Source organism: Eucalyptus grandis, chromosome 5, assembly GCF_016545825.1.
Source record: "Eucalyptus grandis isolate ANBG69807.140 chromosome 5, ASM1654582v1, whole genome shotgun sequence".
NCBI classification, from domain to species: domain Eukaryota; kingdom Viridiplantae; phylum Streptophyta; class Magnoliopsida; order Myrtales; family Myrtaceae; genus Eucalyptus; species Eucalyptus grandis.
This window is the reverse complement of record NC_052616.1, coordinates 45416824-45431111: the sequence shown is the minus strand read 5'-3', so window position 1 is coordinate 45431111 and position 14288 is coordinate 45416824. Positions and strand designations below refer to the sequence as shown.

General features: G+C 37.1%; 3 protein-coding genes across 4 annotated transcripts; all 3 read right to left on the bottom strand.

Annotated features, from left to right (window-relative positions):
* Positions 1-417: 417 nt before the first annotated feature.
* On the bottom strand, positions 418-3180 carry LOC104445225 (trans-resveratrol di-O-methyltransferase). The gene is made up of 2 exons (XM_010059048.3): positions 2175-3180; positions 418-836 (listed from the first exon to the last, which is right to left on the bottom strand). Exons 1-2 carry the CDS (start codon positions 3090-3092, stop codon positions 531-533), a joined length of 1224 nt encoding a protein of 407 aa, XP_010057350.2. The 5' UTR covers positions 3093-3180; the 3' UTR covers positions 418-530.
* A 1292-nt stretch (positions 3181-4472) lies between these two features.
* LOC104445226 (trans-resveratrol di-O-methyltransferase) lies at positions 4473-6472 on the bottom strand. Its single transcript, XM_010059049.3, is given in 2 exon segments — positions 4473-4791; positions 5570-6472. Coding segments are annotated over 2 exon segments (1119 nt in total). The 5' UTR covers positions 6380-6472; the 3' UTR covers positions 4473-4482.
* Positions 6473-7558: 1086 nt separating this feature from the next.
* On the bottom strand, positions 7559-13871 carry LOC104445224 (probable O-methyltransferase 3). 2 transcript variants are annotated; one of them, XM_010059046.3, is made up of 3 exons: positions 13722-13871; positions 9985-10800; positions 7559-8000 (listed from the first exon to the last, which is right to left on the bottom strand). In XM_010059046.3, exons 2-3 carry the CDS (start codon positions 10789-10791, stop codon positions 7692-7694), a joined length of 1116 nt encoding a protein of 371 aa, XP_010057348.2. In that variant the 5' UTR covers positions 10792-10800; positions 13722-13871; the 3' UTR covers positions 7559-7691. The 2 variants fall into 2 exon arrangements, with proteins under 2 accessions (XP_010057348.2, XP_018730301.2); XM_018874756.2 differs by having other exon boundaries at positions 9985-10795.
* Positions 13872-14288: the final 417 nt, after the last annotated feature.

Here is a 14288-nt window from a genome sequence, read left to right as displayed (position 1 = left end):
ATAGAGTTTACAAGTAGAGTGTCCACCTAGTCATGTAGATACGGAAAGATGAATATCTTCATGCATATGGTGTTTTGTTGGTCAATTATTTAAAAGGTAATACCCAACGTAAAGCGGATGAATTCATTTAATTATCCAATAATCATATGCCACGTTATATGTTAAAATAAGGTCTCAAAAAACTAATTTGTACATACATATTCTTCGTAATTGAATTATGATCGATGCATAATACTATCTCGTGTTAGGATGCAAATTCACCTATACCGCTATAATCCCATAGGTTGTTTCCAAGCACGAGAGCTCAGCCTAATAGGTGATGGTGGTTGGGCCCCAACTAGGTAGCGGGACTTTAACTGTGGCGAGGGCAAAGTAGGCGCAACGATCGGGTTAGTGGCATTTGGATCAGTTGTGATAATAAGTACAATTGAAATGGACAGTTCATGCGATCTCAGGTTGTACACAGCTTGTGGATTCGCGATAAAAGACAAGTGATAACGCATCCCTCGTATTAAACAAACACGCATTGTCTAGGGAAAAACTTCTATGAGGGACCTCAAACCAAACAAAGGAGTTATCTTGTGTTGTCTAAAACCGGCCTCCAAGAAAAGTTTTCCCCACTCTTTCTCGGTCCTCTCTCTTCCTGTTACCACTGTCATCATCAACATATCAAAGAAGAGCTTTGTTGCATTTTCTTGAGCATCCTCCTCAGTCTCATCTATCACAATATCTATGATTATTACCTTCCCCCGGTCGTTGTTTTTGTCACCGATTGCTTCTTTGCATTTTCTCAGCACCTTCACACAGTCTTCGTCGCTCCAAGCGTGTAACATCAACTATGACCAACGAATAATGCATTCAATTAGGACTTCAAATGCAAAAGTATAAGACTTTTCAAATGTTGACCCACTTGTGTTTTACATTATGGAATCCAGCTAATGCATATGACGTGGGAAGTTCGTCAATGTGACACGAAATCTGAAGACTAGACAATAGAAAAATTTCACTGTGGAATGTGAAAAGTACATTAATTTGCCAACGGAGAGTGAAGATCTCCAATATAAATTTCTCTATTTAACATATGCAACAAATATACCTACTGGACTTAAACTTTTGAGAAAAATAATTTATTTGACATTTAATTAGAGTGCAAGTCACAAACTCAAAACTCGACACTCCATTTTGCTAAAATATCTAGATATTAATAATGTTTTATCAAACAACTTAAAGTTTTAGAACAATTTATATTAATTCTACAAATCTCACATGATATATATAGTTTAATCTAATAGTTTAAGTTTTTAAAACTCATGTTTTGTGGGAAAATTATCAACAAAAAATAAAAATAAAAAAAAAGGTCTTAAACTTATGGTATAGATGTCATTTTAATTCTAAATTTTTTAATTTTGCCAATTTAGCTCAAAACAATTTGATGATTTGCTAATGTAGTTATTCCGGTCAATTTTGAATAAAAATTACTAACGTAAGTATCGGCCCTCTTATGTAGTATGGTCGGCGTTAATGTGAATTATTATTTTATTATTTTAAATTATATTTAAAAACAAAAAGAAGAAGAAAAATCAAAAATATTTTATAAAATTATAAAATTATCAATATTAGCATTGGCCATGATATGTAGAATGGCTAGCATCCTTCTCAAAGGTTCTAGGCCATAATTGGCCAGAATCGTCAAAAGGTCTATGACAAAATTGATCAAATCAAAAAATTTAAGACTAAATAAACATCCGTACAATATATTTAAGACTTTTTTTATACTTATCTCTACGTTTGCAAAATCCTTTTTCGCTACAAGCGTGTTCATGACATCATCTATGATCAATAATTGATGCATCCAACAATTAATAGAAATATGCAAAAGACTATTCAAATGTTAAGTCCACAGTCAAAAGTTCTTAAATGCGACATGAAATTTGTTGACTAACATTAGAAAGTTCCACTCACTAATGTCCAAGTCTTTGAATAATATGAATCCATGTGAGACGTATTACATAGTCATAGTCAGTGATCGAGATTGACTCCGTCGACAATGAATTACCGCAGGCAAAAAATTTTAAAATCCACCGTCTCACATTAGCAAATTAGAAGCGATTGACTTGATATGCAAATTAAGATCCACCAGCCAATTGCCATCAATGAAATGCTATTGTGCATACCTTGAGTAAAATCGCATCTGTGGAAGGAATGGACTCAAACATGTCACCGCTAACGAACTTTACATTCTCACTATCCGGCAAGCCTGAAACCACCTGCGGGAGATCGAGCACCGTGCACTTCAAACCTGGACACGCCTCGGAGATTATCCTCGCCACGATTCCCGTGCCTCCTCCGACGTCCACCAAAGAATTCAACCCTTCAAAGATCTCTTTACAATCCTGAATAACCAGATTCATCATCTGAGAATCACTGGCCATAGCTCTGTTGAATGTATTCCCAAATTCAGGATTCTTCCTCCCATATTCCCATAGATCGACTCCATGTGCAGCCATAAAAGGATTAATTAATTTGTCTCTGCAATTGTTATCGTTATTTCCTTGGAGCCAATCTCCAAGAAAATGCCAAGGAGTCACAAGAGCCGGATTGAGCATGGCTGCGACAAATGGTGAGACCCCCACAACCTTATCACTCAGAAGCAAACACGAAGAAGGCGTAATGACATAAGCCTTTGTTTCTTCTTCTTCTTCTTCACCATTCTTCAGAACGAGGGTCTCTGCAAAAATGCCCGAGTGAACCAAAACACGCATGAGGCGGTAAAGACATGTTGATTTGGATGGGTGGATTCGGAGTGCTGATGCTAGCTCGAGGAGCGTCATGGGTTGCTTGTGGTCGTGAATGACGTCAGGGATGCGGAGTTGGAGCGCGCATTTGAGCGACATGGAAGAGATGAAGTTGAAGGTGTGATTATAGAGGTGGGATTGAGCTTGGAACATCTCTTTGGCTTCATGAGAGTAGCTGAGATGATGCACGGTTTTGTTGTGAACAAGTCTGGATGAATCGGGGGTGACTCGGTTGTGATGGTAGAGGGAGAAATTCCTGGTTCTGTAAAGAAGTCGCTGGTATAACTTGATAGACATGGCTTTTTGCTTGCTTGAGAGGCGGGTTGACGATTGAATATGGCTTTATGCAAGAGACTATATATTCTCTTGAGTGAAGCGTGTATATAAAGCTATTATTTGGACATTGGTTTGACCAATTCCAAGTACATGCCATAAAAAACCAATTAAAAATGGACCTTATTAGTCGACTAGAAGTGATATGATAGGAGGAGTTTCTAGTAAACAAACAGGAATAGTAGCTAAGAGATAGAGATCAAAGAGATGCACGATGAGATAGATTCTACCAGACAGTCTTGAGGTAGAGTGGGAAAGTGAAAGCTCACCGGTTTTTGAAAGTTTTCAAGATCAAACAACATCGAAGGACCACGTGATCTTGTGACTTTTCGTTATACGTACTTTCAAAGTTCCATGTCCTTTTTTCTTTTGTTTGCCTAATCACATTTTCCTAACGTTACTTTGACAAATTTACCCGGATATACCTACTTTTCAAATTGAATAATGAATGACATCCTAATTTAAGTTTACAATACAAGTAAAGTTAAATGATATAAATGATTCATAAACTTCAGCTTAATATATAATATCATATTTGAACTTTTAATTTATTTATTATAATATCTAGAAAAACAACATTAAATATTTATGCATCAAAAGTCCAATAACCACATTGAATAAATTTAAAGTTTTTGAATTATATTGCACATTAAGAAAAAATTCATAAATCATTTGTGTCATTCTTTTTAAGTAAAATAATTTTAGACATACAAAGACATTTCTACTAAATTCATTTATCGAGTGATGTGACATAGTCATTTTCGGGTGCTTAAATGGGCACATTAATATAAGTTACTGTTACAAAAGTGCCGCATCACTTAGTTGACAAGTCAAATTATCCCTACCATTGCTTTATTAGACGATAACATATAATATTTTTAATATTGAAGATGACTCACTTGTTAATTGACTACTTTAATTTGTCACATCATTTAACCAACCAATATATCAAAATTCCACACAATGCTGCTTTTCAGTCATGCAAGAACCTAAGTTTAGTAAAATGAGATAAAAAGTTAGGTTCTAGAGCAAGCCATGTAGGTGTGTAAAATGAAGGCTTCACGCATAGGTATCCTTTGACCAATTATTACCTAAAGATATGGGGCCCAAAATAAGGGGTCAGGTTAGTTTAATTCCCCGAAAAATATAGTTTTATTATTAGGCCGCGTTGAATGTAAAATTGTTTTTACACATTAATCTTTATACAGTCATATAAATCTACAAACATTAATAATCTGTAAGCATATACCATATAAAATATCAAGCAAGATTTAGTACAAGTTCTTAGCACGTACATAGTAGGACTCTTAATGAAATCACATGCAGCGCTTGCAAATAGGCACAATTTCAAACCCTAAGGAAAGACTTCAATGAGAGACCTTAATTCAAACATAGGAGTTATCTTGTACCGTCTGAAACCAGCCTCCAAGAAAAGTTTTTCCCACTCTTTCTCAGTCCTCTCTCTTCAAGGGCCTACCGTCATCATCAGCATATCACAGAAAAGCTTTGTCGCAGTTGTTTGGGCATCATCATCCTCGGTCTTGCCTATCACAATGTCCATGATCATCACCTTCCCTCGCTCCTCGTTCTTCCCAGCGATCGCTTCTTTGCATTTTCTCAGCACCTTGACACAGTCCTCATCGCTCCAACCGTGAAACAGCAACTATATCATCAGCAGATACATCCAATTACTTAAGAGAAACTATGCAACAGAAGAAGACTTATGGTCTCCGAAATTGCCATACGTAGAAGTGAGGTCCCTTCCGTAGGGTTCTTCAGATTTATGAGTCGGCAAATCTTGATTAGATGAGATATGATAGAGAAGAGAGAAAAGTGCTGCAAAAAAGTAATTGGTGCACGCTTATAGATTCACGTGCTTCTATACAGCACAGTCCTTTAATCGAATGGATCACTAATTCTTAACTCATTTTAAATAAGCTCAAGGCATGCTTTGTCAAGAGGTTTAGTGAATATCAACTAATTGATGCTCTAACCAAAAAAAAAAAAACTAATTGATGCTTTCAGTCAACATATACTTCCATTGTAGACATGACTACAAATTTAATGATGATGTAGGTACACTTGGCTCTGAGCAAAGTATGAGATTTTTCGTTAGATAAATCGCACAAGTATTTATCACACATGAGAGGAATATTTGTACTTTTTAATCTAGCAACAAGATCATAAGTTTCATTATAATCATTTTTTTTTTAACTTCTTGGGAACACATTATGCTATAGTTTGACAATGAATTGAATCTAGCATACAGTTTTTTTTTTTTTAATAAATCAATGTCCTATATTGGGCAATCTTTATGAAAATGAAAATTACTTATCGGAGATGCCGAATTAGTTTCTTTCCAAATAATCAGAAGCAATCAACCTATTGTGCAAATTAATATCCACATCTAATTTATGACAGTAAAATGCTATAGTGCATACCTTGAGCAAAACAGCATCTGCAGAAGGGATGGACTCAAACATATCACCACCAACGAACTTCACATTCTCACTCTCTGGCAAGCCAGCAACCACGTGCGGGAGATCAAGCACCGTGCACTTCAAACCCGGACACACGTCAGAGATTATCCTTGCCATGGCTCCCGTGCCGCCTCCGACATCCACCAAAGAATTTATCCCTTCAAAGGTCTCTTTGTAATCCTTAATTATCAAATTCATCAACTGAGAATCACCAGCCATTGCTCTATTGAATGTATTCCCAAATTCGGGATTCTTCCTCCCATAGTCCCATATATTGACTCCATGCGTAGCTTCAAAAGAATTGTTTAATTTGTCTCTACAATCATCATGGTTATTTCCTTGAAGCCAATCTCCAAGAAAATGCCAAGGACTCACAAGAGCCGGATCAAGCATGATCGCCACAAACGGCGAGAGCCCCGTGACCTTATCATTCAGAAGCAAACACGAAGGTGGTGTCAAGACTTAAGCCTTAATTTCTTCTTCTTCTTCTTCTCCATTCTTGGGAACAAGCGTCTCTCCAAAAATGCCCGAGTGAACCAAAACACGCATGAGGCGGTAAAGACAAGTCATTTTGGACGGGTGGATTTGGAGCGCTGAGGCTAGCTCAAGGAGGGTCATGGGTCGCTTGTGGTCGTGTATGACATCGGGGATGCGGAGTTGGACTGCGCATTTGAGAGACATGGAAGAGATGAAGTTGAAGGTGTGATTGTAGAGGTGGGATTGAGCTTGGAACATCTCTTTGGCTTCTTGAGAACGACTGAGATGATGCATGGTTTGGTTGTGAACAAGACTTGATGATTCAGAAATCACTTGGTTGAGATAACAGAGGGATCAATTTGTGTCTGTAGAGAAGTCGATCGAATAAGTTCATAGACACGGCTTTTTATCTCGCAAGAGAAGCCGGTTCGCTGACTTTTCGACCTCTTAGGTTTTGCTTGTATGAGTTTAAAAAAGGACAGCTAGAAATGGATTCATTAGCCGATCAGAAGTGATAAGATCGGGGAGCTTCTAGCACATGCTTAATTGGACTAGTCAATTGGCACGTTGAAATAAGAGGCGTGTAAACGATGAGTTGTGGACTAATCCATCCCACATCAACAAGTCTCTGTAAGGGAAAATCAGGCATTATTCCTCATCCCTTTCAACAATAGCTATCTCATGAGATGAGAAATAGATCTATTGTTTCCTCTTTAGATATGAGGGGTTCACTAAATTAAGATAGGTTTTGCTAAATAATATATAAAATGTATATTTGACTTTATAAATACATTTTGAATCACTTATACAACTAGCCACATTCCTTTATAGACCGGTTTAATGATCCAATCACAGTATTGTAAACATTACTTCAACAAATTTACACGAATATCACTCACTGTTTAAATTGAAGAATGCGAGATACCATAATATTATTTTTCTAAATTAGTGGACAATAAGTAAAAATAATACTAGACATACTAAGACTCTTCTACTAAATTATTTTGTTAAGGGACGTATTATTTTAGGTGATGAGTCCTAGTATTCCTACCATTGTTTTATGAGATAATGTCATATTCAATTCGGTACTAAATATCACTTGTTAAATGACGTGCTCTAATCCGTCACATCAGTTAACAACAAAATTTCTAGAGGAGTTTTAGGACTTCCCAATTAAAACAGTGTTTTTGGCCAAAAAAAATCCACGCCGTGTTGCTTTTCAATCATGCAAGAACCCAGGTTTACGAAAATGGGATTTAAAATTAGAGTGTAGAGCTTGTCATGTAGGTACAAAAGAAAAAAAAAAGAAGGCTTCAAGTGTAGGTATCTTTTTATCAGTAATTACTGAAAGAGATGGAGCCAAAGATAAGAAGGGAGGTACATTCAATTCACCAAAATATTTAGTATCAGTGTTAGTTCACTTTCAATGTAAAATTACTTGTATACATTCATAGTGACATATATATTTAGACATAATAAAAATCCGTAATTAAATGTCATTTCAATATCAAACAAGATTATTACAACTTCTTAGTACATACATATAATAGTATGAATCTTAACGAATTTACAAGCGGTGCTTGCAAATAGGCATAATTTGAACCCCCTAAGGAAAGACTTCAATGAGAGACCTTAATCCAAACATAGGGGTTATTTTGTGCTGACTGAAGCCGGCCTTCGAGAAAAGATGTTCCCACTCTTTCTCGGTCCTCTCTCTTCCAGTGACCACCGTCATCATCAGCATATCGAAGAAGAGCTTTGTCGAAGTTGCTTCAGCATCGTCATCCTGAGTCTCGCCTATCACAATGTCTATGATTATCACCTTCCCTTGCTCGTTGTTCTTGCCAACGATCGACTCTCTGCATTTTCGCAGCACCTTCACACAGTCCTCGTCGCTCCAAGCATGTAACATCAACTATATCATCAGCAAGTACAGCCAAGAAATTAGTAAAAACTATGTCAAAGAAGAAGACTTTTCAAACTCTAAAACTTTCATTGCGTATTATAACACAACACGAACACGCGACACGACACGATATAACACGTCGACACATCATTTCTAAAAAATAAAGAATTCTGACACGTTACAACACATTATATATTAAATTAATATTTTTATTTTTAATTAATTTGATTCAAATTCATAAATAAATAGTTAATTAAAAAAAGAGCCTATAATAAATTTACATTGATAATATTAATAAATCAATTCATTTGAAATTCGAAAGATATATTCATAGTTAATGCGAAACATGTTTTTAACTTTAACAAAAGTTATTGATGAAACTAATAATTAATAAGAAATTAGAATCAATTTATTTAAACAAATCCATGATTTTCTACAATGACCAAAATTATCATTATTCAAAATTCAATACTTTTATTTTTCAAAATTATTTTTTAATTTCATTTATTTAATTTTCCAGTTAAAAAAAAAATTCCCAAAATCCACCCTTTCTTTCCTTCGTCCTTTTCCCTCTACCCTAAATTTATTTTACTTTTTCCCTCCCCTCACGCCATCAAATCTCATTTCTTTCTTTTTTTTTTTTTTTGGGTTTCTTTATCAAAAACCCTAGCGAGCCCTCCTTTTCCTATTCCTCCTTGCCGCTCACCGCACGACCCCCTTCCCTCCTCTCCTCTTCCTCTCAACCCTCCTCCTCCTCCTCTCAGCACAACCCCTTCCTCTCCTCTTCCTCTTGATCCTTCTCCTCCTCCTCCTCCTCCTCCTCGCCGATCCATCGCAACAGTGGCGGCCCTAGTTGCTCTCTCTCGCCGTCTCTCGCCGTCATGGTGGTCCGTTCGTGGCTTCGTCTCACTGGCGCTCGCGACCTTTGCTCCCTCGCCCTCCCTCGCCTCCACCCTCCATCAATCTTCTGGACACGCGCGACACGCATGTCGAGAAAAGTTGACCGTGTGTCGGAAAATCTGACCCGCGTGTCCAACCGTGTCCGAGTGTGTTGACGTGTCCAACACGCTCCGACACATGTAGGACACGACACATAAGCACGGGCAACATGTCCATGCTTCATAGGTTATAATTACTTGAATGCGATCACAAAAGAATTTTCTAACTTCTTCAACAAATGCATCCACAGGAATCAATCCTGGAGGCAAGCTAGAAATTTATTTCACTAGGAACATGACCTGAAGCTCCAAATTTGCATAAGTAACCCATAAATACCTCGCTAAGTTCTTGAACAGGTTAAAACACGAGTCAAACTTGGGTAAATAATCGAAACATTACATTATGTAGGCCCATTTATTTTATCAAAATTAAATAATTTGAAAAATATTTTCCTAAAAATAAATATTTACATCACCTGGCATAATTAATCAATGGAAAATGTTTTCATTATTAACAATAATTTCTGTTTATATATTTCCATGGATAATAAAATAATTTTCTTTCATTCATTTTTATAAGCACTATGAGCAATCATTTTTAGAAAAATAATTAATAAATCATTCATTTTCATAAAACAAAGGGAAGTTTAAACTAACGTGAAGAGCCAAACTTGATCATATATCCCATCCACACATAGTTTTTTTTTTTTTTTTTTTTTTTTTTTAGTCAATCCCATGGACAGGAGTAAAAATAGGAAAATCGAAGAGTTGTGGTCCGGCCAGGAAGTGGAGGAAAATCTAGAGGTTTGGCTTTGGAGAGCTGGTCGTTTTATCACTGTAGTATGTCAAGTCCTTATGCAGTTGCTCTAGGGAAACATCAACTGCATTAGAAACTATGAATTACAAGCGACTTGTCATTGATATGGTTCGTAAAGAGAACTATCCAAACATCATGACATATTCTAGGATGACGAATTAATTTCTTATCAAAAGAACAATGAATTGATATAAAGAGCCATGGAAAAGATGAACATATACATATTCATTACACATACCTTTAGCAAAATGGCATCCGAGGGGGGGATGAACTCGAACATGTCACCACCAACAAATTTCACATTCTCACTCTCCGGCAAGCCGGCAACCACATGCGGGAGATCAAGGACAGTGCACTTCAATCCCAAACACGCCTCAGAGATTATTTTTGCCACCGTGCCCGTGCCACCTCCAACGTCCACCAAGGTATTCAACCCTTGAAAGATATGCTTACAATCCCTGATGATGAAATTCATCATTCGAGAGTCAATGGCCATTGCTCCATTGAATGCATCACCAAATTCAGGATTCTTCCTCCCATAGTCCCATAGGTTCAATCCATGCGCAGCTTCGAAAGGGCTGATCAATTTGTTGCTGCAATTTTTTTCATGATTCCCTCGGAACCAATCTCCAAGAAAATGCCAAGGAGTCATGAGAACCGGATCAAGCATGGCCACGATGAACGGCGAGAGCCCTGTGGCCTTATCGCTCAAAAGCAAACTTGAAGAAGGTGTCAACACGTAAGCTTTTACTTCTTCTCCTCCTCCCTCATGCTTGGGAGCAAGAGTCTCAGCGAATATGTGCAAATGAACCAAAACGCGCATGAGACGGTGAAGGCACGTGGTTTTCGACGGGTGAATACGGAGCGCTGAGGCCAGCTCCAGAAGAGTGATAGGACGCTTGTGATCGTTTATGACGTCCGGAATGCCAAGCTGGACGGCGCACTTGAGAGACATGGACGATACGAAGATGGAGGTGAGACTGTAGAGGTGGGATTGAGCTTGGAACATCTCTTTGGTTTCGTCAGAGTGGCCGAGATGATGCATGGCTCTGCTCTGAGGAAGATTTTGATTACTTGTGAACAGATTGATCGTGATAATAGACGGAAAAATTCCCTAGTTGCGTTGGGGCGGTGTCTGCCCTCATGTGAGCCGAATCAAGGTAAGTTTCCGGTGCTCCAAACCGAAGGTTAACGTTGATAAGTTTTTAGATGGGTGGAATAAAAAACACAAGTTTCAATCATCACAACCGCGAAGGGGTTTTGGGTTTTAGAGGTGATGCCAAAAACAAACCAATGGTCCTCAATTGAAGTGAGTTCTTCCAAACCTTTATTTTGCATGATATTGGATTGTCATTTTAGTTTTATTTAGCCTATGAGAATTCAATCATGTGAAGGAATCGTCAATAACCTATTGGAGCCAGCTAGGAATCAAGTGAGATATGAGAGCATATCCCATTGCCTACATAACCAAAAATCCAAGTATAGAAATTTGATTACACTAGTTATTTCAACTAACAGCCATTCGATATCTTACTTGATTGAATTGTTTTCTAAGTGTCCTCATCGTCTTTTTATCAAATTATGAACCCTAAAGGTTTCGCCCACTAAAGTGACCATGCCATGTTTTTTAGTTGATTATGATCTTAGTAATTTAGCCTAACCATTCAACTAAACTAAATGCACACCATTAAATAAATGACGTAATGTAAACACACATAAAAGAAAGTAAGGAAAATAGTAAAAATTGAATATAGAAAGTAACCCGATACGGTATCGGTTAAAAAATATACAATACTTTGTGTGCAGGCTCCAAGACTTGATCCCTTGTGAGTTTTTTTTTTATTGATTTTTAGGGTTAATACTACCAAAAAAAAAAACTTAAACTAGTACATCTATGACAAATTTACTCCCATTAAATTTTATTGTCAAATTGCTAAGTTTGATGGATGTACAAATTTGTAGTTTTACCCTTTGTTTGTCACATGTGTACTGGTTTGTGCTTTTTCGTGATATTAATCAAATTTATGAAAATTAATGGAATGGAAAATTTATCACAAATATACTAATTTAGAGTTTTTAGTGGTCAAAAATTAGTATTAAGTAAATTTTCAAGAGTGTACTAGTTTGGGATTTTTTGTGATCAAAAAACTAGTTTAAGGTAAATTTGTCATGATTTACCAATTTGAGATTTTTTGTGGTAGTAATTCCTTGAATTATAATCCTAAATTCTAATTCTAATTCTAAATTTAAAGGAGATTTTTTAGGTGAGTCATAACTTGAACTAAGCTAGTTAATTCCTTGAATTATAATCTCGGCCACTCTGACGAAACCAAAGAGATATTACCAATTTAAATTGTTTTTTTTTTAATTTTCTTTAAAGGTGATGTCTAAGCTAAGCTATTGAACCTTTGTCTAAGTGATACCAATCTAATCATATGCCTATTATTATTCAACTAAGAGACTCCATCTATGATCTATTCTAATCTAGAATCTAAATCCTAGAATCAAATCTAATCTTAAAGGAAACCAATGAAGATTTCTATGTTTTTTCAATCCACCCTTACTTTACCTCCACGGTTGAATTTATCACAATGTGACGGCATTAACTCATGCACCACAATCAGTAAGAGCATTAGAATGATCACAAAAGGCTGACCACCAAAGAGTTAGAAAAAATTAATGAATCGGTACTCAGCACATCTCATTCATCAATCATATTAAGCAAGGCAAGTCATGACTCAGTTAATACATTGTGTGGACTCCACTGTTTTTCTATGATCTGACCATTCAAATCTTAGTGCCTTAGGTCGACTAAATTATGTCCCATTTTGGTGAAACACCCATGAATTTGCAGCTAATTGAGTCTACTTCAATTCCTTAGAAGACAACGTTTGCGATTTTGCCCCGAAAAATACAGAATTTGCAATTTAGCCCCTAATGTCCAATTTTTCTCCTAAACAGACCCGGTTCTTGTGAAATTTGTGAAAGTAGTAAACCAACCTTAGAATTCCAGTGAAATTTCCCAGACTGAAATTTTAAGGTGTGCTTTACAACTTCCTATTGTGAATTTTCCAAGTTCAGCCCACAAAAATACATAATTAACAATACAGCACAAAAAGTCGCTCAGGACCTGAAGCAAGGCCCATAGAAAAATTGTACATTCGAGGCCGAAACGACCAACCAAACTATGTCCCAATTTAAGGATCCACCTGCCAAACGGAAGCTACGGAAGCCCACTACAACTACGTAGTTTTTGGCTTTTCTAAATTTCCACCTCAAGTGCTTCAAAACCCTAGAAAGAGTCACTATATTCAGTCTAGAACTTTCTAAACCACAGGACCAGCAGGGGACCCCTGGATTTTGAGGGGATTAAGCTAGAGCAAACAATCCCCTTGGACGTGCAACGTATCAAAACAAAGTTTGTTGTCCCCTACGAATTTCTAGAGAACAAATTTTGAGATTCAAAGTTAAAGGTCATGTGATTATTAATTTTTGTAAACATGTCGTTTCATGAATTTTCATGATAGCATGAAAGCTCAACTTCCAACAAACAAATGGGGGAAACCGATGCCCAAACTTCATTCAGTCAAGATTCAGCATCGACATACATCAAGATAGACAACATAGACAAAGCAAAAATTAAACCAAACGCAAAGCGCAACAAGGCACCTAAATGGGCAAGTTCAGCGAGGTTGGTTCTACGGAAGTGGAGATCAAAGCAAGCTCAGCCAAACAACGAACATAGGTAAACAAATGAGACAAGGATAGTGATCAAGCTCCACATAAACCGTAATGAAATCACGATAAAATAAATGTCCAATCGTTTAAAGGCCTACCCGAGCGAAGATGATGGAATGAAGGATGAGTTCGTGATGTTTGACAGAACATGATGAACTTCCACCTCTCATTTATTGATCATCATCAATTTGGGATCCTGAGAGGACGACGGAACAAACGCAAAGATGGATTTCATACCTTGAATGATCAGAAGAGAAGGAACTGAGAGAGAAGAGGATGCCGAGAAAGGTTGAGAGCAAGCGGCCGTTGGAGAGGGATTGACACCGGTGAGTAGGCGACGATGGTGGATAACGATGAGAGGAAAAAAAGTGAGAGGGTCATCAATATTGCCTTGTCCGTCGTTGGTCATTTTCTAAATTTTTGTCTCCTTGTCTACACTTTGTCCTCCAAATGGTAGAATAGAAAAAAGGGAAATGTTAGGGTGTTGGGAGGAGAGAGATAATGCCTATGGGCTTTGGAGGGATTAGACTAAGTGCAAAATCAAGTTAACCCTAACGAATTGCACAGTCGCACGAAACCGAGAAGTTCATTCTGTTGTTTGTCCGATTTAGCTGAAAATTTAAGGGGAATAAGTTAAGACGTCAACATAGCTTGTGTCAAACAGGCCAAACTAATATCGGGAGGTCCGCTTATCGAGCTCCCATAAACCACTTTTCTATGAAAATATATGATGAACTTGTCGACAAAATTTAGGTTTGTATGTCGATTATCAACATTGACAAGCTTAGATCTAATAACCAATAG